Source organism: Drosophila innubila, chromosome X (genome assembly GCF_004354385.1).
Source record: "Drosophila innubila isolate TH190305 chromosome X, UK_Dinn_1.0, whole genome shotgun sequence".
Taxonomy (NCBI): domain Eukaryota; kingdom Metazoa; phylum Arthropoda; class Insecta; order Diptera; family Drosophilidae; genus Drosophila; species Drosophila innubila.
Genome location: NC_047626.1, coordinates 37,465,362 through 37,489,290, shown reverse-complemented (window position 1 = coordinate 37,489,290; position 23,929 = coordinate 37,465,362). Strand labels below are relative to the sequence as shown.

Genomic DNA, 23,929 nt, shown 5'->3' with positions numbered 1-23,929 from the left:
CATTTTGGTTAGTCAACATTTTTCCACTAATCCTAATAAATTAACATTTACAATAGATTTTAAATTTACTCAAACAACAGGAAAGACTACGTTCCAAAATAATTGAAAGACTGATGCGCGAAGGCTCAAGTGCCGATGAACCGTTAAACATACCGTTGTCTGATTATTCCAGGTAAGTAAGATTGTAAGTAAATAAATGTAGATTGGTTGTTTTAACGTCGGTTTAAAATAAACTTCAAGTTAAATATTAAAATTTAACCATAATTAAAATTGTTTTGATGCATTTCGGAAAGTGTTATTTGAAAGTGTTTATATGATTAATATTGCTTAAATTGAAAAGCAACCAAAAGCTGTGCCAGGAACACCGTCAGATAGTTTTGCGTTACATTTCGCTCGTTGGAGGATTGTAAAAACTTGTACATAGCAATTTAAATATATTTTTAATGTTCATTAACCCAGCACAACTCTCATTATTGTCGAAAAATAAGGACCCTGGATGTTAATCTAAGTCAACAGACAAATTCGAAATAGTCGTTCAAACAAGCTTTTTTATAAGTAAATATAGGTTAAATACGCTTTTATACTATTTGAAATATTTTTATTCATAGGTAAATTTTTATACCCGCTACTTAAAAAATAAGTAAAATGGTACATTGTGTTCGTTGGAATGTATGTAACAGAGAGAAGGAGGCATCTCCGACCCTATAAGGAATATATATTCTTGATCAGCATCAACAGCCGAGTCGATATAGCCATGTCCGTCTGTCCGTCTGTGTGAGCGCCTTGATCTCAGAGACCATAACAGATAGAGCAACCAAATTCGGCACACAGGTTTCTATAGACCCCATTTCTATTGACACGCCCCCTTCTGTCCCGCAAATCGCGAAAAACCACCACACCCACAGTTGTTAAGATAATTCGGTTTTTATGGCAATTAACGCTATCTATTACTATTATCTATTATCGCACTGAATCGCATCAACATCGGACAAGTAGAACGGCAGTTATGACGAATTAATGTTTTCAAAGCAATGCAAGTCATTTCTTTAAAGTACTTTTATTTATATTTGTGTCAGACTTCTTACAGTGTTTGCACCGTTTGTTTTTCTTTCTTTATTAACTATCATATCTTATGTCCGAAATCTGATGAACATCTCGTTTTCCAATGGTTGCCAAACTGATCAAACGATCACTTAGCTCGAGTCGAAAGCTTTTTCAGCAAGCGACCGCTTGCATAATATATATGGATTAGTTGACTTATGTCCACGAAATGGTAGAAAAGCCTAATCATAATGTTTTTGCTCGTCTATAGACGGTCGTTTTTCAATAAATTAAAAACAAATAATATCAACTTCTATCAGTAAAACTCACCAATCGATAAATTTAATAAATATATATTTTGCGATTGAAAGTAAATTTTTTGGTCATAATTATTTGTAGTGTTTTTAAGAATATGAATGATTAAAAAATTGCTGTATCAAACCGTCAAGAAATCACTTGTTAAAACATAATTACACTCGGGAAACAATAGGCATTAGTTTTGCCTCTGTAGTTTAAAAATGGAAGACCGTCTTACCCGTTAGAGGGTTAATATCCAATATGGTTAAAATTACTCTTTTAAGATAAGAAAATGCAATTACTTATCAGAAAAAGTTAGAAATGTGGGTGGATTTCCAATATTTTCTTAGTTAATTGGAACAACACTCTTCAGGTTGCACCAGCCTATTATGAATATAAGTAGACAGATCGCTTAAAAGACTAGAGATGAGTTCATTAATAACACCTGGTGGTAATGTATTTAGTGAATCAAACTTTTGAAAGATATTTTGGTCGACTGTTTGATAATTTATGGGTAATGTCTCAAATTTCATCATCATCAAAATATCTTCCTTTTATAATTTAGCGATGAGGGCAACTGCAGCTCCAGTTCCGATAATGAAGGCAAACATTCAATAACAGCGTCGGACTTAGAAGGCCCTTGTTGTGCACCCACCCGGGCACCACCAAGTTCGCCTGAGGTCATGCATGAGATTCGCAAGGTAGGTGTCGCTTTGATAAAATTATAGCTTTGAATTCAACATTTATAGGATTACGCCAACATCTTCACGCACCTTTAATAGTTTCGTGTACGACGTATGCACAAGGTGATGCATGTTTTGGACCAAATATACTTTTCGCCGGTTCTTCAGCGGAAGTTCAAGGCGCTTGTACGACTTAAACGACGTCGACATAAATTGGGATGCAAGTCAAACAGTTTTAAGCGTGTTACTGATGGCGGTAGTGAAAAGGGTCCAAGTTCACCCAACGGAATTGTTAATGAGAAACTTACGGCCAGCGATATATTCGAACGATCTGAATTTACCACTAAAATAAAACGACCGTCAGCAGAATCCGAAGTGGAATCCGAGAGCAATAAATCTAAGACCTCGGATTTAGTAACAGATGTTGATAATGATTCCATTCAGATCAACAAACAGCATCTCTCCCGTAAGCGAAACAAGAAAAAGAAACACATGCCCACAGAAATGGGGAAATCTAAAGTATTAAATCGCAAAATGCGCATTGATCGCAATTTGCGACTTTGGCTGGCAAACAGACGCATTTTTATTTTTCGACGGAAGAAGGTACATGTAACTCACATCACTAAAACCAAAAAATTCGGTACGCCGAAGAATGCACTCACTTTTAACATAATGAATCATATTGCTTCAACCAATTATTTGATTTGAATCTTGGTGAAGTGAATGATAAATGAGCTGAAAATTTAAACAGTCACAAATAGCAACAGTAAGTAAGACGGCGGTTCGCGCTAGTGACGAAAGCAGCACGAAAGGCGACTAGCAATATATACTGCTAATATGGAAAATTTTTCACGACTGTCTGATCAGATCGAGTTTTCAGTCTCAGTCTTTACTAACGAATTGGCTAAAACTAAAACTTTTGCTAACTCACCATGCTTATGAGATAAGGGGGGTAAGTGGGATGGACAAAACTCAAAAGATTGCAGCTAATGGGACCGTTGGGAACATTTGTTAATTGTTTTATATTTTCTGAAAATTCTTATCAAAAATACGCGTCGTTGATACCTCAATCATCCAAATTCGACAACTGACTCAATAGATAACACTAGGTAACAGCCAAAATTTGAATTGAATCAAACCGACTTTTTTGGATAGATATAGGGACCCACGACGAAAAACATTTTTGTTTTTTTTTCTTTGGAAGAGTTTATTTTAGAATTTTTTAAAATTTGGGCTTTTTTCTTGTCGTTTTTTAGAAGGGCGCCCACTTTTGTCATCATTACTTGAGAATGCTAAGACCGATAATTAAAAGTTTTACTTTTCCTGAAAGCCTATGAATATATTTGTGATTCATCCATACACAGTTTAGGATTTAAACCAGTAGTTTTATTTTATTTTTATTATTTTATATGTTGTTTGACAGGAGTCAGGCCTTACACAAAAAACAAAAACGAAAAATTCCTGCCAAAGTTTTACTTATGTGAAATTCGACAGATATTTTTAATTTCCGGGCCTGCTGGATAGTATGCTTTAATGTGAAATTTTTAGTGGCCTTCTCAAAATGAAATGAAAAGTCAGTAAGTTTGCCGAACTATTTTTATTTATAATTATAATATTTATATAATTTATGTATTAAATTGTATATTATTCGTCCCAAAATTGAATATAAGAAATTTTAGGTCATCTAGACTTTTGTTACTAGACGTTCACCTCGTGAAGATGTATTTTTTTTTGTAAGATAATACTTAAGCAGGGCACTGTGGGCGATTTTTCGATTTGGGCAGCATAAAGTTCAAGCTTTGATAGTATCATAATCAATAAATGGCTTTATTAAAAGTAGATACTTGCGTAAGATTAAATATTTTTGCGGCTGGGCGACAGCCCTTTTTTTAGGACGGCTTTTGCAAAGTCAGCTGATTTTTCATAATACGTGCTTGTATAATTTAGCGCCAAATGACTTTCGAAAGCTAAAAGGCAAACTGTAAACAAAATTAAATATGTTAAATATGGATAAATATTCTTGTATTCTTATATAAGTATATGTGTTGTTGTTGTCCACTGTTATTGTTAGTATATGTTTTCTTGCAAAAATCTAACCAAAGAAGTTGTGTTCGGTGGACTATTACGTTTGTGGTGTACGTTTTCAGTATCCTTTCTTGCTTCATTTTAAATAAATCGCATTTAAAAAATGTTATTTTGCTTGTACAAGTTCAGAGGCGGAAAGTGAAGACGTGTCTGCAAATTAGAGTAAGTTAATTTTTCTATTTATTTTATACCGGCATTTTGAAAGTCAACAGGGTCAATTTAATTTTAAATATTTTAAATTCTTTATTTTACGATCCATCAAAAAACAACAATTAGTACGAAAAACTTGTTTTTCAGGGTATCTCTACCAAACTCACAAGATGTGCATCTACTATCGTCTTATACATCCACACCAATTGTGGTTAAATAAAGAAAATGATTTGTTCTGCATTACCTACTCCGAATTCTTTTTCTATTGAGTTATGGCAGGCAGACTTGCAATATATGAGCGAAATGTATGTACACATTTATGCAATGCTAATTATATTTATTATTGTTTCAGAACCGACGGCAACGTGTGCGCAGTAAGCCCCCAAAGAAACGTGGCGAAGTGGCACGCACTGCACTAGATTTGCCAACGACAGACCCAGGATCAGATCTGCATTTCTCTACAGACGATGAGGAGCTATCGCCGGTAACAGGCAACGTAGGATTCGGGGTAGTCGCTCCACTACGGCACACTTTACTTCAGAGCGAGTTGCAGCGTCGTTATATTGAAGAAATTGGCGATATTGTTGTGCAGAAACCTAAGCCCACGCTTCATCATATGCCGCCAGAGTTGATAGTAACAACGCCGCCAAAGTTGACGGGACCCGGCGGCGGCGGCGCCGATAAAAAGTTGGAAGTTTACAATCTAACGCCGCGTACTGCTCCCGAGCGGCAACAACAAGGGGAAGACAGTCAGCTAAATAGTCATTTTATCGCTAAAAACGCTCGACGCACTTTCTCTTGGCATAATCTCAATCAAGAAAACGGACATGCCAGACAGAATTTATATACCAGCGATCCCAAGCCGATCATGAAGATGCAGAGGGCGCCACCACGATGGTAAGTTTCTTAAACAAACAAGTTTCTAAAACAATATACAGCTAATATTGACAATTTGCTACGACTGTCGGATCAGATCGAGTTATATACCGATCGAAAGGTTAAGTCCTAACTAACTAAATGGCATACTAATATTTTTGCTACTCAACTGGGTCATTAGATAAGGAGTGTAAGTGAGAGGGGCAAAATTTAAATGATTGCAGCTAATGGGGCTGTTGGGGCCTTTTGGTAATATTTTATATTTTTTTAAAATTCTTTTCAAAAATTCGCTTCGATTGATACCTCGATCACTGAAATCCGACTACTAGTTCAACAGATAAATAAACTTGAAATTTTTAGTGGACTTCTCAAAATGAAATGAAAAGTCAGTTTGTTTGTCTGTTTGCATCAAAGCGCTAAAATACCTTAGATGTTATGATGACTTTGTTAAAAACCCGCTAGTTTAGCGGGAAAACTCTATATCCCGCTAAAATTTACAGATATGTCCTATATATCGCTGGAAAGGTAATTTTAAGGACTTTGAGACGTACCTTTAAACTTTTTCTAAAGTACTCAGGTAACGGCACTGCTCAAATACGGTTTTTTAGCTTACAATTTTTATTAAAAATCGTATAAATCGTTTCAGAACGAACGGTTTTTTTGTTTTTTGAGATATCTCAGAATGCATTTAAGTTGGTCTTAAGCAACCTGACCAAATTTGGTTCAAATCTGTCCACTATATCATATAGCTGCCATAGGATCCGTCGGTTGAAAATCACGTTCTAGTACGAAAAATTTTAAGTAATAATGAGCTCAACCTTTTTAAGCATGGTTAACATACAAGGTGGCGCAAAAGAAATCACCCTATTGGAAGATGCTCTCATTTTTGCAAATGGCCGCCAATGTCAAATCTGTTTTGACATTTGTGGACTAGACAGATACAGAATACAAGTGAATAAGCCATGGAGCGATAAACTCCCCAAGAACGCGGAATAATTGTGTCTATTTTTTTGCGTAACAATTCGTCCGTGGTGTTGGCGCAGCGCGAATTCCGTCGCCGATTTCTCGGCCGTCCGACACCGACTGCGCAAACACTGCGCCGTTTAGCCACTAACCTTGAAGAGTATGGGACCACACGAGACGTTGCCAGAGTGGCCGGCCCCGGAGCGCCCGTTCTGCCGAGAATATCGCCGCTGTAGCCGAGGACGTCGAAATGAGCCCCGAAACATCGACCAGACGACGTGCCACGCAATTGGGCCTCAGCCGGCGGTCCCTGCAACGAATTTTGGTGAAAGATTTGAACATGTTCCCCTACAAAGTTCGGTCCGTGCATCAGCTGCTGCCTGCCGACCGCCAAATCCTCAATCTCGACACCGAAGTGGACGATTTTTCGACCAAAATCATAATGAGCGATGAGGCTCATTTTCCCCTCAGCGGGTACGTGAACAAGCAAAATTATCGCTTCTGGGGAACCGAAAATCCGCGAGTGATGCACGAGGAGCCATTACACCCGCTCAAAGTGACTGCGTGGTGCGCTGTTCACGCTGGAGGAGTCATCGGGCCATTTTTTTTCGAGAACGCCGCGGGTCAAACGACAACAGTGGACGGTGCGCGCTATAGGGCAATGTTGACCGAGTTTTTTCTGCCCGAACTGGACGAATTAGGACTGGTGGACATGTGGTTCCAACAGGACGGAGCAACAGCACACACTGCACGAGCCACAACCGACATTCTGAAGGACGCGTTTCCGGGTCGCTTAATTTCGCGTTTTGGCGATTTGCACTGGCCCGCCAGATCGCCCGATTTAACGGTCCCGGACTTCTTTTTATGGGGTTTTTTGAAGTCCCGTCAACAAGCCTGAGACCTTGGAAGCCCTCAAGGAAAATATCCGACACGAATGCGAGAATTTATCGCCCGAAACGCTCGCCGAAGTGATGGAAAATGCCATAAAACGAGCCCGTATGGCAATCAATTGTGACGGCGCCCATTTGTCCGATATCATCTTCTCGACTTAACACAATTAATTCTAAAGGTATAAATAAACATAATCAAAAAACAGAATCGAAGTTTTTCATTTAGAAAAAAAATAAGAGCCAAACAACATCGGATGACTTCTTTTGCGCCACCTTGTATATTGTAATAAGTAACGGGTAAACTATGGTCGGGATATCGACTATAGCCTTTCCGACTAGTTATTTTTATAATTATTATTAGATTTTAATCGTATTTCTTAGATAAATTTTGAATTTAATTGGTCTTTTGTCGTCTGCTAAATTATCAAATCTGTCTACTATATAGCACTTTACCCAGCAACTTTATACCACTTGCACAGCAAAGACATGGAACTGCCGGCAATGCTGACGATTTACATCTGAAACTATCATTAAAGAAGAAGATTTGGATGGGGGCCCATGTGGAACCAGATAACCGACCGCTGGCTTGGTACAAGGGTCATCATCAATCCAAGGCACATGCTCAAGCAGGCAAAATAATGGCTTCAGCAGCAGCAGCGGCTACTTTTCGTAAATCAGGAGGAGGTGGACAGGGACAGATGCGGACAGATATGTTTGCTGCAAGCAATAAGCTATCATTGACATCTGGCGGGGGAAGAGCCGCAATGCCGCCCACTGCAGGGTTACCCTCTACTTATATGGGTGCACCGCGTAGGCCTCGCAAATTAGAGCAGATGGATTTGTTCAAGTAAGTTTACGAAACGTCCGTAAAGCTTTGTTGGACTATAAAGTTTATTCGGTAGAGTATAGAGCAGTGCTGCCCGAGAAGACATAACAGAAAATTGTAAAAATATTGGTGTTCTTTACACTAAACGAATTGAAGTAGGTCTGTAGCGACAAATACCTGTACCACTGCGGACGGCAGTTCGCGCTAGTGACGTAAGCAGCACGAAGGGCACGAAAGGCGACTAGCAATATATACAGCTAATATTGACAATTTGCTACGACTGTCCGATCAGATCGACTTATATACCGATCGAAGGGTTAAGTTCACACTAACAAAATGGCGTACTAAAACTTTTTCTAACTCAGCCGTTGGAGCCTTTGGTTAATTTTTATTTTTTAAAAATTCTCTTTAAAAATAGGCGTCGATTGATACCTCGATTATCCAAATCCGACAACTGGTTCAAAAGATAATTAAGTTTGATATTTGTAGTAGATTTTTCAAAATGAAATAAAAGCCTGTCAGTTTGTATGTTTGCTTATGATGAGGATTTAATCCTTTTCAAAAATCTAGAAATGTTTGTTCTACGAATTAAAAAAAAGTAAAATAACCGCTAGTTTAGCGGGAAAACGCAAAATACAGCTAAAATTGAAACGACAACAGTTTCCAAACTATAAAAGCTACAGTTATGTCCTATGTATCGTTGGAAAGGTACAATTGAGGGCTTTCAGCGGCACTGCGCAAAAAGAAATTTATTTCTTTGTGGTAGCTCACCCTTTTTGCGCACAGTGAAGAATGTCAATTTTCGGTTTTTTTTTTTTTATTTTGTTCGTCCCAAATTGAATTTTAGAAACTTTGGGGCTGGAATAGGCTTTCATTACCATTTCACCATTATCCAAAGAAAAAGTTAGAACTACGGACACTTCGAGTTATGGAACTTTTTTAAAGTTTATTTAAACAAACTACAAACTAATGACTACAAACTTATAAATTCAAATTACGTTAAAAATTTCAAATTAAAGTTCATGAACTTCGTCTTTCCGAAAGCTATTTCACCAGCCTATGCAATTGTTAATTGTAACAAGCATTAAACAGAATCGAAAATAAAACGCAATTTATTGGTGATTTGGAATACGCTTCACATGATTCGTTTCGTGTTTTATGCACTACCTATAATAGCCTCTTTCACGTTTTCTCCGTAGACCTCTCTCTCCCTCTCCCTTCCCTAAAATCCGCAATTTTCCAATACCTATCGTTAAATCCCTGACCTTACTAATACTATTAACTTGTTATGTTACTTTATACTAGTCTATTATTATTAACAATACTTATCTTTATTGATCTGATTGGGGTTTTCTGGGTTTTCCCCAATCCTAGCAACAAATGTTGGATCATTTATAATTTTTGCTTACCCCAGATCTAACTTAAAATTTTTTTTTTTTCTTTACAGTTCATAATTTATATTTAATTGTATTTGTATATGTAATCTTTAACTTAATTCTTATACTTGGTAATTTTTTCTTTGCCGACTGCTTTTAGTCGTGCATAAATAAATAAATAAAAAATTCGACTTACAGAACTACGTGCCAATATTTTTGTTCGAGTTATGGACAAATTCAACTTATAGAAGTTCGACTTACGGGAGCAGAATTGTTTGTTAATTGCTCAGTAAACGCTATTTCCACCCAATTTTGGTCGAGTTAGAGAAGTTCGACTTCAATTGGTTAAATAAAATAGTAAAAATTTAAATAAAAATTGTAGGTAATGGTTCGCTTACAGTTTCATTATATGTTATTACCAGGGTATCAAACCGAATCGAAAATCGGTTAAAGTTATGGTTTCGGTTATGTTGGTATTGTGGTTTTTGGCTTTCGGTTACTCAAAATCGTTACTACGGGTTTAGTAACGGTTACCGGTTTTAGCAGGTTTCGGTTTCGAAATAGCGGTATGATTTCGGTTTATAAAAAAATGTAGCAGAAATTAGCTGGATGAATGAACTCAAAATTACGGTGCTAACTTTGTTGTTAAAGAGCTCAAAATAAATGAATTAATTTGATTTTAAATTTGACTGAACTTTAATGAATTTGAGTTCTGGTATGACAAAACATAAGTTTGATTGATTACGAATCTGAACATTTAAAACAATAAGAATATACTTCTCTGTACTTTATGCATATTCATTCATTCATTCATTTGGAGCTTCTTAGCTCCATATGTCATTTTGAGTTAATTCAAGCAGCTCTGTAGTGTTTACACTACTCTACTTGGCTCTATCGAGATCTATTCTCTGCACTCTACTGAAAGAACTGTACCCGACGCGTCGCTATAGAAATGTGTGCAAAAGTACGAAAATACATTTTGTTTATTTGTTTATTTGTAGCGCCTGCTCACAAAAGCTGCTGCTGTGGCAGCAGGAACACAAGAAGTTGCAGCCAATACATCATGCGCGCCTTATGGGTGGCACCACAGTCACCAGCGCCAAGCTAGAGAACGCGCAGGTGATGCACGGTTGTGGTAAGCCCAAAGTGAGAACCAAAACAGGCAGCTGCAGTGAAGTCGTCCATGTTAATATTAATGTTAATGGATCTGAGTCGGTTGGAACGGGAACGGCAAAGGGCAAGCGAAAGTCAAGTGTAATCAAAATAGCGGAGACAACACAATTGCTTACACGGTTTTCACGGACACGTAACAATATTGGAGTCTCTTCCAACGCTATTGTACAGAAAAAGCAACTTACGCAGATGCAACGCTTAATATTTAAGAGTCAGCCGGGGAGTGTAAGTGAGCAAATGCAAAATGCTTCTGCCGATGGTTGCGTACAACAACACCAACAGAAACAACAACAACATTCCGTTCATAGTAGAAGAACAACCGGTAAGTTTAAGACTGGCGGCATTGTGGTTACAGCAGTGCAACAGTCGGCGGCTAACAACACAACAGGAAGTGGTTGTGTTTCAAGGCGAATACGCCATTCCAGTGGCATGCACAAAAAATGTGGAAGTAGCGGGGAAACCGACGGTGCAGTCAATATGCTGCAGCAATATCGCAACAGCAGCTCCGTACAAATGAGTAACAAACCCGCAGCGGCCATTTCACTGGATACCGCTAGTCTTGTACGTAAGGTCAAGACCAAGTTGAAGAAACGCAAGTCTCGCACTCTGGCAAATGCCGTCGCTACCGCAGTGGTTAAATAAATGAATGAAAGCATCATAATTAATACACTTGGACATTCCTCAGCCTCCTTCTGGCCAACAGCGTAAATAGCGCCGTCTCTTATACAGCGAGACTCTATGTATTTGTATGTAACATTTGTTTCAGACCCAAATTTTAGTCAAATCAACATAAACTTATACTTATATATAATTCGCGGTCATAGCATATATAAACAATAATACTCTTTGAATAAGCAAAATGTCAGCAAATGAGCAAAATTTATGAGGCATTATTTACACACACTTATTATTCAAAAATGAATTATTTAAGAACAGGATATTAACTATTTTGGCCACTTCCTCTTTTATATTAAAATTTGCAATAAAAATTACAATTGTTTTGATTTGACTTTATTCTTTAAGGTATGGGATAAACCAACAGTTCACATCATAATCCTTTTCAAAAATCTAGAAATGTTTTTTCTACGAATTAAAAAAAAGTAAAATAACCGCTAGTTTAGCGGGAAAACGCAAAATACAGCTAAAATTGAAACGACAACAGTTTCCAAACTATAGAAGCTACAGTTATGTCCTATGTATCGTTGGAAAGGTACAATTGAGGGCTTTCAGCGGCACTGCGCAAAAAGAAATTTATTTCTTTGTGGTAGCTCACCCTTTTTGCGCACAGTGAAGAATGTCAATTTTCGGTTTTTTTTTTTTTATTTTGTTCGTCCCAAATTGAATTTTAGAAACTTTGGGGCTGGAATAGGCTTTCATTACCATTTCACCATTATCCAAAGAAAAAGTTAGAACTACGGACACTTCGAGTTATGGAACTTTTTTAAAGTTTATTTAAACAAACTACAAACTAATGACTACAAACTTATAAATTCAAATTACGTTAAAAATTTCAAATTAAAGTTCATGAACTTCGTCTTTCCGAAAGCTATTTCACCAGCCATGCAATTGTTAATTGTAACAAGCATTAAACAGAATCGAAAATAAAACGCAATTTATTGGTGATTTGGAATACGCTTCACATGATTCGTTTCGTGTTTTATGCACAACCTATAATAGCCTCTTTCACGTTTTCTCCGTAGACCTCTCTCTCCCTCTCCCTTCCCTAAAATCTGCAATTTTCCAATACCTATCGTTAAATCCCTGACCTTACTAATACTATTAACTTGTTATGTTACTTTATACTAGTCTATTATTATTAACAATACTTATCTTTATTGATCTGATTGGGGTTTTCTGGGTTTTCCCCAATCCTAGCAACAAATGTTGGATCATTTATAATTTTTGCTTACCCCAGATCTAACTTAAAATTTTTTTTTTTTCTTTACAGTTCATAATTTATATTTAATTGTATTTGTATATGTAATCTTTAACTTAATTCTTATACTTGGTAATTTTTTCTTTGCCGACTGCTTTTAGTCGTGCATAAATAAATAAATAAAAAATTCGACTTACAGAACTACGTGCCAATATTTTTGTTCGAGTTATGGACAAATTCAACTTATAGAAGTTCGACTTACGGGAGCAGAATTGTTTGTTAATTGCTCAGTAAACGCTATTTCCACCCAATTTTGGTCGAGTTAGAGAAGTTCGACTTCAATTGGTTAAATAAAATAGTAAAAATTGTAGGTAATGGTTCGCTTACAGTTTCATTATATGTTATTACCAGGGTATCAAACCGAATCGAATATCGGTTAAAGTTATGGTTTCGGTTATGTTGGTATTGTGGTTTTTGGCTTTCGGTTACTCAAAATCGTTACTACGGGTTTAGTAACGGTTACCGGTTTTAGCAGGTTTCGGTTTCGAAATAGCGGTATGATTTCGGTTTATAAAAAAATGTAGCAGAAATTAGCTGGATGAATGAACTCAAAATTACGGTGCTAACTTTGTTGTTAAAGAGCTCAAAATAAATGAATTAATTTGATTTTAAATTTGACTGAACTTTAATGAATTTGAGTTCTGGTATGACAAAACATAAGTTTGATTGATTACGAATCTGAACATTTAAAACAATAAGAATATACTTCTCTGTTCTTTATGCATATTCATTCATTCATTCATTTGGAGCTTCTTAGCTCCATATGTCATTTTGAGTTAATTCAAGCAGCTCTGTAGTGTTTACACTACTCTACTTGGCTCTATCGAGATCTATTCTCTGCACTCTACTGAAAGAACTGTACCCGACGCGTCGCTATAGAAATGTGTGCAAAAGTACGAAAATACATTTTGTTTATTTGTTTATTTGTAGCGCCTGCTCACAAAAGCTGCTGCTGTGGCAGCAGGAACACAAGAAGTTGCAGCCAATACATCATGCGCGCCTTATGGGTGGCACCACAGTCACCAGCGCCAAGCTAGAGAACGCGCAGGTGATGCACGGTTGTGGTAAGCCCAAAGTGAGAACCAAAACAGGCAGCTGCAGTGAAGTCGTCCATGTTAATATTAATGTTAATGGATCTGAGTCGGTTGGAACGGGAACGGCAAAGGGCAAGCGAAAGTCAAGTGTAATCAAAATAGCGGAGACAACACAATTGCTTACACGGTTTTCACGGACACGTAACAATATTGGAGTCTCTTCCAACGCTATTGTACAGAAAAAGCAACTTACGCAGATGCAACGCTTAATATTTAAGAGTCAGCCGGGGAGTGTAAGTGAGCAAATGCAAAATGCTTCTGCCGATGGTTGCGTACAACAACACCAACAGAAACAACAACAACATTCCGTTCATAGTAGAAGAACAACCGGTAAGTTTAAGACTGGCGGCATTGTGGTTACAGCAGTGCAACAGTCGGCGGCTAACAACACAACAGGAAGTGGTTGTGTTTCAAGGCGAATACGCCATTCCAGTGGCATGCACAAAAAATGTGGAAGTAGCGGGGAAACCGACGGTGCAGTCAATATGCTGCAGCAATATCGCAACAGCAGCTCCGTACAAATGAGTAACAAACCCGCAGCGGCCATTTCACTGGATACCGCTAGTCTTGTACGTAAGGTCAAGACCAAGTTTAAGAAACGCAAGTCTCGCACTCTGGCAAATGCCGTCGCTACCGCAGTGGTTAAATAAATGAATGAAAGCATCATAATTAATACACTTGGACATTCCTCAGCCTCCTTCTGGCCAACAGCGTAAATAGCGCCGTCTCTTATACAGCGAGACTCTATGTATTTGTATGTAACATTTGTTTCAGACCCAAATTTTAGTCAAATCAACATAAACTTATACTTATATATAATTCGCGGTCATATCATATATAAACAATAATACTCTTTGAATAAGCAAAATGTCAGCAAATGAGCAAAATTTATGAGGCATTATTTACACACACTTATTATTCAAAAATGAATTATTTAAGAACAGGATATTAACTATTTTGGCCACTTCCTCTTTTATATTAAAATTTGCAATAAAAATTACAATTGTTTTGATTTGACTTTATTCTTTAAGGTATGGATAAACCAACAGTTCACAAATTATGGGCAAAACTATCATTTATTAATGTCTTTAAAAAACTATGTGCAATGCAACCAAGCGATAAGATATTAAAGTCCAATGCTATAATGATACTCAACCACCAAACGGATTTGACAGCCGCGGCTTATGACTTAGACGCCTTACATACCACTATTTAAAGCTGTGCGATTTTTCTTTGATATCCGTCAAGGCGTTGTTAAACAAATCAAAGAAATTGTTATGATGCAATTAGGTTTGCGAATGTAAACAATTTGTTTCCTGAATATGACCTCCAAGGATGGCCCTTAATGATGGGCGAAATGTAAGTCACTAAAATATGTAACAAGTATTTTAAAGTATATGTCACAACGGTACAAAATTATCAATAGTAACATTGCCAACTGCCATTCTTTTAGAGGAAAACATAGTTGTTTCTGGTGGATTTTTTAATTTATTTCTATTATTATTTTGTGTAGTTCAACGATATGGCAATGGTCTATTGAGCTGGGCCAACTCCAAAAAAAAAACCCAAATAGAGGCCGAATTTATCTTCAATCAAGCCGAAAAAATTGGTTTGGGACTTAACTTTATTTTTTTTTTTAATCTTTGAAGTTTCCACAACAAACAGTTGATATTTATCTTATTGCTGCCCAAATAATGGACGCGAGATTTAATTGGTCACTCGACGGAGAAATATTAGCTGTTGCCTATGGTGTGCAATAACGCCACACCTTATCTGGCAACTCCTTTTTTTATTCTTCTCGTGAGTACCGCACCAGCGGAACTGAAGCGATATAATTTATCTTGCATTCCTTCAATGTTTTTTTTATATGGAGTTTGGCCCCTAAAGCTACGTACTCACATCGAAAAGATTCCGTTCGCTAAGTCAAACTCCATATAAAAAAAAACAGTGTCGGAACGCAAGATAAATTATCTCGCTTCAGTTCCGCTGCTGCAGTACTCACAAAAGGCATGAAAAAAGAGTTGCCAGACAAGGTGCTGTGCTTTCCAACACTATAGACAACAGCTGATATTTCTCTGTCGACTGGCCATTTTAAATGTCGTGTTCAATATAAGGACATCCATTAGAGATATTTCAGCTGTTTGTTGTGCACACAAGAGCTAATTCATTAAATTTAAAATTGCTGAAATTAAAGTGAAAAGAAGACGCTTGGACTTCTTTAAATCAGACGATAAAATAAAGTTGATAGAACAGCATTTCGATAAAATTTTTATAGATTGACAAAATATCCGCGTCGCCTGCGTTCCATCTTCTCTTTTTCCATCAGTTTGGGGCAGTATGCCAACAATCCCTTCTCCATATCTTAAAAACTATTCTTTTTATTTATTTTCAAGTTTTGTCGCATTTTAAAATGTAAACAAACCACAGCTGACGCTCCAATGTGACCACTCAACATTTGGTTACTTTTTGGTGTTGCGTTGGTCACACTAGTTTGCGACGCTAGGTGTCCAAGTATATCACTTTTTATTTCGCTCCTCACAAACTTTAGTTTCCTTCCTTCAGCTGCCTATGATTTCGTACGGGAATGGAAGTGCGTTTTCAAATTTCCTCATGCAAACATGAACCTCACCATGGTGGAAACCCAGTATTAGAGCTGGGAGTTTCCGATTATTTTTCGACTCGATTCAAAACGATTTTGAATCACTTAAAATCAATTAAAAATAGATTTATTAAGAAAATTGCACTAATTAAATTCTTTTAATTCTTCTCATAAAAATCATATATACACATTATATTTTTTATATATTTTAATACATTTTATTTGCTTTACATATTTTATAATTTGTTATTTATAACTAAATGCAACAAAAAAATATAACTAAAAAAATATAACTAAAAAAAAAGCACATATATTTAGCAACATAGATTTAGCCCAGACTTGGAAAATGAAAAAAACTTTTATTCTGCGTATTAAAGCGGGATCAAACCAATTGATTTATTTAAACCCAATCGACTTACGCCAAAAAATATTTTGAATCGATTTAATCGATTAAAAATCGAATCGAGTTACATCTCTACCCAGTATAACAGTCTTTAAAAGACTTATTTTTTTTTACCTATTAAAAAATTCTTTAATCATGTTGAAATTTTAGGGTTATAGGACCATATCGAGTAGACTAAAAAACGTTTCAGAATTTGAAAATAAATTCATGGCAACCTTTCCTCAGCCGGAGATTTCTGGTCTACTCCATTCGGGCCTTAAATGCTGGGCTGACTGTATAGGCTATTTCCACGACCACTCACATTTGACACATTTGCTCACATTTGAATGTGGCACATTTTTGGCTCTCCACGAACAAAAGTGTAACTGTTAAGACATTTGCCATTCACGAAAAGCAAATTAGCTGTTCGATTTCTGTTCAAAAAATTATAAAAAGCTGACAATAACAACATTTCAATATTTGTTTTGGTGTTATAATTGGCGCAAATTTAATGTCTACCGTTATTATTAAACATAACAGATGGTTGATGTGATAATTATTTTTATTTCACGAGTTAATAAATGATAAAATAATAATTAATGATAAAAAATGTACTGAAATTCGCCGGGGCGAATAGCAAAAAATCGTAACATTCTTTATGAATGAGCCAAAATGATCATTTTTTGTACTGATATGAAGTCAACATTCGCGCCGAATGTGCTGTCGTGGAAATAGGCTATAAGACTAGAAGACCAAATCGACTTGGCCATTGAGGATCAAAAAAAAAAGAAATGGAAATTTGCAAAGACACGAATAGAAATGTTTGATATTGAAGGCAATCGTTTGAATTGGTAGCACTTTATATGTATATTTTATTAGAAGCTGGTATACGGTCGACAGGCTTGCGAAAGGGGAACTCCGGAAAAAGTATGGAAATCTCTCGTAGCGCAGCGACTTCACTGTCTGATCCGTGGCAGGCATTCCGGGTGTCTGACAGTCCGTAGAGAGCGCGTATGCAATCCGGCTGGCTGTATACTGCCTTAAAGACCTTTGTGGGACCCATGAGAATTCGCCATTTTTGAATGCACGCCTCAGATTGTAATATGAGAGCGTAGCAGGGACCGCTATGATCATCAGAATTACCGAACATTAAATGGGAATTGAATTGAGCAGTTAACTATTACCACTAAGCAAATAACCTATAGAAAAGTCATCCCATACAACTGAAAGTGTCTCAGCTAAAAGCATGACGGGGCGTCCACTGGGTAATTTTTCGGTGGACGCGTCGTTTGAGGGAAATTATTTTTGGTTTCGATTCAGTTGGCTAGCCGAGCTCGTTGCTGGCCCAGCAAGCGAAACACAAAACATGCGTGCTATGAAATACCCTTTAGCTATAAAAAATAATTGTCTTTAATATTTTATAAAGAAAAACATCGTAAGTCGAATAATTTTATAAATGTAGATAATAAAAAATATGCGATGTGTTGTTTTTATAATTTTAAATATTTTTTTGCGCTTGAAATTTCTTCATTAAAAAAATTTCAAATTATCTTGCTCAGTTTACAAGTTATTAATTAATTTTATAATTTTTATGTTTTATGGGATGACTTCTCTATAGGTTAATTGCTTAGTGCTATTACGCACCTGCGCATAAAGCTGCTTAAGCGATGATAGAAGAATCGGCTTTTGTGCTCAGCATAAAAACGATCTGATAGTTCCTTCGTTAAACGCACTTCTTTGGCTCTAAGTATAGTAAAGTTGTTGCCTATTAGTGTCTTTATTTGCTGTAGAGCGTAACTATTACGAAGAACGTGTGGCTTAAGTAGCGCTAATGTAATTTCCATCATTAAATTAAGTGCTTGCAGTTTTTCCCACAATATTTTTGCTGTAGAAAATATCTTCGATGTTATATAGAAAACACTCGCTATTGTTTAATTCAACACTGTTGGGACTCATGCATGCAATAATAAATTAAACAATGAATGAATTTTTTGGTTAGTACTACAAACGCAGAATTTAACCACAGAACCACGTATTTATCAAAGTTTGTTTATGTTAAATAAAGTAGTGCTGGGACTAGATTTTTTTATAAATCGATTAGTTCAGTTTGATTTATTTCTTGTAAGAGTCGATTTTATGTAGAGTTGTCGCTTCAGCTGAGTATGGACATAAGATAAAAGCTGTGCGCTAAATGTCAAATCCATATAAAAAAAACAGTTGCTAAATTAGCTCGACAGAAATTCAGCCAGCGTTTTAGCTGGTTTGTTCGGAGAACGGATAACACAGAGTTGCCAGATCAAGAAATTGTCGTTTTGCAACACTGCCAGCTTTTAGCTCGGGTGACTGCGAAAATATGGAATTGTTCAAACATTTTACGCCTGTCAAGCTAAAAATAGCTGTTGTTCATTTGAAAACAAAACGAAGACGTCCTGTGTTTTTCAACCAGGACAAAATTTCAAGAATATTAGCTAAAACTGATACAATTTGTCAGCCCAAATTATATAAATTATATATTTTTGTTAATAAAATTGAAAAATACGCACATAAATTTTATGTGTCTTTGCATATTCGTCCTACTTTAATTAAATGTCAAAATATCCTACACTCCTCAATGTAATCTAAACAGTTGTGCGTTTCTAAAATGTAAACAAAGCACAACCATGATGAAATTATAATAGGTGGTGGCTTCACTTGACGTAGCCTCTTTTTCGGTTGCTCAGTTTGAATGTAAACGTCAACGTGAGCAGTTGTGTGAAAAATGTCCCCTGTGTGTAAAATTTGTCGCTCAAATTCAAATCGTTTGATTCGTGTTCCGAGAGACATAAATAAAAGAAACATATGGATAAATGCAACAGGAACAATATTAGAAGCCGACAAGCCGACTTACAGCGCTCAAAATCAAAATGAGTGAACAGTGAAGAAAGCCAAACAAAACAACTTTACCATCATAATTTTGGTTGCGTTGGCAACACTGATATTCGCTCGCCGACAGCTAAATATTGAGCACTTTTCCTTCGCTTGTGTCAAATCGTATGTCCATACTCAGCTTTCGATTTCAAAAAATTCAAATGAAATGAACGAGTGAACTTCAGGCAGTAAATAGCTAGGTCTAACCACAAAGCAAACAACCTATAGTTTTTATTTCATACAACGAAATTGTAAGGACATTAAAACCATCCATTTTTCTTGTCCATAGTAAATTTTTGTCTGTGGACATTTTCGTTGCACGAAATGAAAACTATATAGGTTACTTGCTTAGTGGTCTAACTTCATATAAAGCTAGGACATACAATACAGAAGCAGTGATGATCTTCCTCAATATGGGATTTTTGGCATATTGCGCTATGAAGAAGAGGAGAAGAAGGAACGATGGCGTGGCGCATCACTCCATAAGAATTAAAAATTGCGGTAATATTCGAAAATATTACTCAAAAAAAGAAATTCGCGTTTTAAGGGTAATTTTCGATTCCACAAAAAAAAACCTCTACACGAGGTAAAAGTCTAGTGACGAAAGCAATTTCTAGCCCCAAAATTTCTGATGTCCAATTTTGCGACGAACAAAATTCAGTTTAATCTAAAAATTAAAAAAAAAAAAATTCAAATTAATAAAAATAAAAGCAAAAATTGACATTGGGCACTTCGCTTTTATTTTTTTTAAATTTATATTTTTATTTAAAATTTTTAGATTAAACTGAATTTTGTTCGTCACAAAATTGGATATCAGAAATTTTGGGGCTAGAAATTGTTTTTGTCACTAGACTTTTACCTCGTGTAGAGGTTTTTTTTTGTGGAATCGAAAATTACCCTTAAAACGCGAATTTCTTTTTTTGAGTAATATTTTCGAATATTACCGCAATTTTGTGGGATATCAGAAATTTTTCAATTGCTTTTGCTTTTGACATTGGAACTTTATCATTAATGCAGGCAAATAGTAAAATATATAAATTTAGTTGTTGAACGTACTTCATATTTAAAAAATTGTTTTTCTTTAATTATAAAGAAAGACAAGGGGGCTCCGCCCCCTGATCGCTTCGCTCGCGGTGAGGTGCGGCTACAGTCGAGCACGCTCGACAGTAGGATACCCCGAGCCCATGTACTCTTTTATAAAAGTTGATTGTTGCCCATTTTCAATGGGCTCAGGGTATAAAAATTACACACGCGAAACTATGAACAACTTTCGATTTTCTTAAATCACTGTGCTTATTACTGCAGACTACGTTGTTAATGCCTCACTGAACTAATACATTACTCGGTATTATATTAAACTTATTTAAAAATAATTAGAAATTGATAAATCGCAAGTCGTAATCGTAATCGCTTGCAATCGATGTAGTGTGTGTCAAGAGTAGCCACAAACTACAACTTCGCTCAGCCTGCAATCTGTCAGCACCCATTTTCCTCTATCACTCTCTCCCTCTTACGCAACAAATTTGAGCCTGACAAAGGCTGCTGCAGTGCTCGCGAAATTTGATATAAAAGACAATGTATAATTTTATGAGATTCTTAAAGCGGAAAATGCTAAGTTTTTTTTACAATGATAATAAGCAGATACTTATTTTATATATGTGTAAGGAATCAGAAATATTAATAATTAAAATTATTATTTTGCAGCATTCAGTGCTTGGCAAAGATGCAAAAGTAGTGCTGCAAAATGATCGCTTTTTCTCTCATGCACTTTCATGCATAGCTATCAGCTTCTGATGATTTTTGCCATGCAAAAATACATATTTATATATTAGCACAATTATATTTTAATCAAATGGTATATGTGTATATACATAAATAATACAATAACATTTTCATTACATGATATCGATAATATTTTTGCTTATCGCTTGAATCTTATTTGGTACAAAAAAAAAAAAAATGGGTACTAATTCGGACTGTGTTTGTGCGCCCCTTGCATACAACCGTGAACATGCTGTCTCGCTCGCACGTTTGATTTGCCATGCAAATGTAATTATTGAATTAAATGTTAATTCCAAAATAACTTCTCTATTTATGGGTCAATCGCTTTTAAATTTTCAGGGTCGTTTAATACGCATACTTCTCAACTGATTGTTCAGTTAGGGAGTGCTATGTCAAAAATTGCGCCTGTAAATCGTTTAGTGCAAATTGTGGGCTAAGGGGGCGTGGCATCAAAAATTGGAAACAAAGTTGACCTGCGTATGGTATTCACAAACCTGCATTCCAAAGTTGAAGTCTCTATCACTTATAGTATCTGAGATCGACTCGTTCAAATAGACGGACAGACAGACGGACTGGGCTAGATCGACTCGGCTGTTGATCCTGATCAAGAATATATATACTTTATGGGGTCTGCCACCCCTCCTTCTGCTTGTTACATACATTCTGCCAAAAACATTATACCCTTTTTTGCCCATTTTCAATGGGCTCAGGGTGTAACTAGGGGGTTTCGGTACCTGCTCGCGTTGCTACAGCCGAGCATACACTACTGTTGGAGACCCCGTACTTACTATGAAGAAAAGGTTTTTTATACTAAGACTTGGATTTCGCCCGATTGGTCCTATGACAGCTATATGATATAGTGGTCTGATAAGAACTAACTTCGGTCAGGATATTTAAAACTAACCTAAATGCATATGTTATCAATTTGGTTAAAATATCTCACTAAACAAAAAAGTTTTTCATACTAAAACCTAATTTGACCCGATCGGTCCTATGACAGCTATATGATATAGTGCTCCGATTTGATCCAACTTTATTCAGGATATATAAAACCAAGTTAAACTCATATTGAGATATCTCATAAAACCAAAAAGTTTTTCGTACTAAAACGTGATTTTCGACCGATAGAAAAATGTATTTATTCACTTAACAGGTAATATCTTCCAAACTTCTCAACCAATTTATGATTCATATACCAAAAACGCGAAATTGTACGTATTACATCATATTAAAATTTTACAGAAATCGTTAGAGCCGTTTTGTCAAAAATCGCCATAATGTAAGCTAAAAAACTGTATTTCACCTGTAAAATGTTACCTGAGTACTTTAGAAAAAACGTTTAAAGGTACGCCTAAATGCCCTCAAATACACCTTTTCAATGATATATAGAACATATCTGTAGCTTCTATGGTTTGTTGAGGTTTCAATTTTACCGGGACTTAGCATTTTCCCGCTAAACTAGTGTTTTTTTTTCAAAAAGTCGTAGAACAAACATTTCTAGATTTTCGAAAAGGAATAAATCCCCATCATTAAATTAAAGCTTTTTTAGCGCTTTGATACAAACAGACAAACAATGAAACTGAGTTTTCATTTCATTTCGAGAAGTCAACTGAAATTTTATTATCTTTTGAACCAGTTATCGGATTTGGGTGATTGATGTATCAATCGACGCGTATTTTTAAGTAGAATTTTTATTAAAAATTAAAATTTGTACCAAAAGGCCCCAACAGCCCCATTAGCTGCAATCATCAACTCCATATTTAACAAACATTCCATTTCCATTTAAAATAAATAAGTACAGCTGACGCGCCAATTTTACCACTTAAAAGTTTGTTACTTGGGGATGTTCTGTTGGTCTCACTAAATTTCGATGGTCAGAGCGAAAATATATATGACACATTTTTTTCGCTCTGCCTTAACTTTGGTGAGTAATAGGATTTATGAACTAGATTTTCCAAAGCCGATTTTTTATAACAGGGGTGCTCTGTGCCTATACAAACGACGCACATTTGTTTTTGTTGTGCACATAACATATGGAAGTGTTTGAGCTTACACATTAGTAGGCTCCTAGTGCAAATTGACAAATTACACAAACAATTTTTGACTTTTCGTTTTCCGTCCCTTTCGATCCTTTCAAAACAAAAACAATGACATGTCGCCGAGCTCAGCAACAACAATTTTATAGCCTTTGTTGTTGCATAAATGACTCGTCGCTAATCCGAATGTAATTGTTTGTTGCCTTATTTTTTCGTATACACAGAAAACGAAAAACTTCTCTTTGTTGTGATTTGTTTTACGCATCTATTCTATTCGCATTTTTTCATTTGTAATTTAATTTTTTCACTTGAAGAAACATGTTCCTATTTTTTTCCAGTGTACACATTGAAACAAAGAAATTTAAGTTGCGTGCGATTTATTTTATTTGTATTGGTGCGTGCACCAATTTTGAGGACCCCTGTTTTATAACATGCAGTAATGAACTACTCGCATATATGTATAACTTGTATTCTTTGCAGCATAATTATTGGTAATAGTTTGTAAGCCTGGTCCATCTCGAAAAAAACACCCAAAATAGTGGGCGATTTTTCATGTATTTAGCGATAAAAATATGTTTGGAGACTTAAATACTTTATTTTTTTAATTATATTTTAAAATTATCATACTCTTGGGCGGGGAACAGGAATTATTGTACTTTTATATAGTATAAACTTTGTGAGGTATTCAAAAAACTCAGATATATATATTATATTATATTATATTTTGGTTTCGTCGATCAGGCGTTCACAGCTACTCCATACAAAATTTGAAGTGCGATCAGAAAAATAGAACAACGTAAGGAAAATCTGGTCGTACAAAAAGTTAACGAAAT

At 36.0% G+C, this 23,929-nt stretch overlaps 4 protein-coding genes across 5 annotated transcripts in view; 2 read left to right on the top strand and 2 right to left on the bottom strand.

Annotated features, from left to right (window-relative positions):
* LOC117792076 (glutamine-dependent NAD(+) synthetase) overlaps positions 1–14,738 on the bottom strand; it is a 146,228-nt gene extending 131,490 nt beyond the window's left edge. For both annotated transcript variants that reach the window (XM_034632037.1, XM_034632045.1), the window contains exon 1: positions 14,597–14,738. The gene's annotated coding sequence lies outside the window, so the exon portion shown is untranslated. The remainder of the gene's footprint in view (positions 1–14,596) is intronic.
* Positions 86–11,364, top strand: LOC117792065. Its single transcript, XM_034632027.1, has 6 exons — positions 86–172; positions 1,904–2,039; positions 2,121–2,624; positions 4,609–5,153; positions 7,431–7,832; positions 10,189–11,364. The coding sequence occupies exons 1-6, from the start codon at positions 114–116 to the stop codon at positions 11,000–11,002; spliced, it is 2,460 nt and encodes an 819-aa protein (XP_034487918.1). The 5' UTR covers positions 86–113; the 3' UTR covers positions 11,003–11,364.
* Positions 12,452–14,402, top strand: LOC117792097. The gene is made up of 2 exons (XM_034632069.1): positions 12,452–12,510; positions 13,227–14,402. The coding sequence occupies exon 2, from the start codon at positions 13,300–13,302 to the stop codon at positions 14,038–14,040; it is 741 nt and encodes a 246-aa protein (XP_034487960.1). The 5' UTR covers positions 12,452–12,510; positions 13,227–13,299; the 3' UTR covers positions 14,041–14,402.
* Positions 14,739–17,213: 2,475 nt separating the features above from the next.
* LOC117785625 (nucleoside diphosphate kinase 6) lies at positions 17,214–18,411 on the bottom strand. The gene is made up of 2 exons (XM_034623734.1): positions 18,016–18,411; positions 17,214–17,495 (listed from the first exon to the last, which is right to left on the bottom strand). The coding sequence occupies exons 1-2, from the start codon at positions 18,216–18,218 to the stop codon at positions 17,231–17,233; spliced, it is 468 nt and encodes a 155-aa protein (XP_034479625.1). The 5' UTR covers positions 18,219–18,411; the 3' UTR covers positions 17,214–17,230.
* Positions 18,412–23,929: the final 5,518 nt, after the last annotated feature.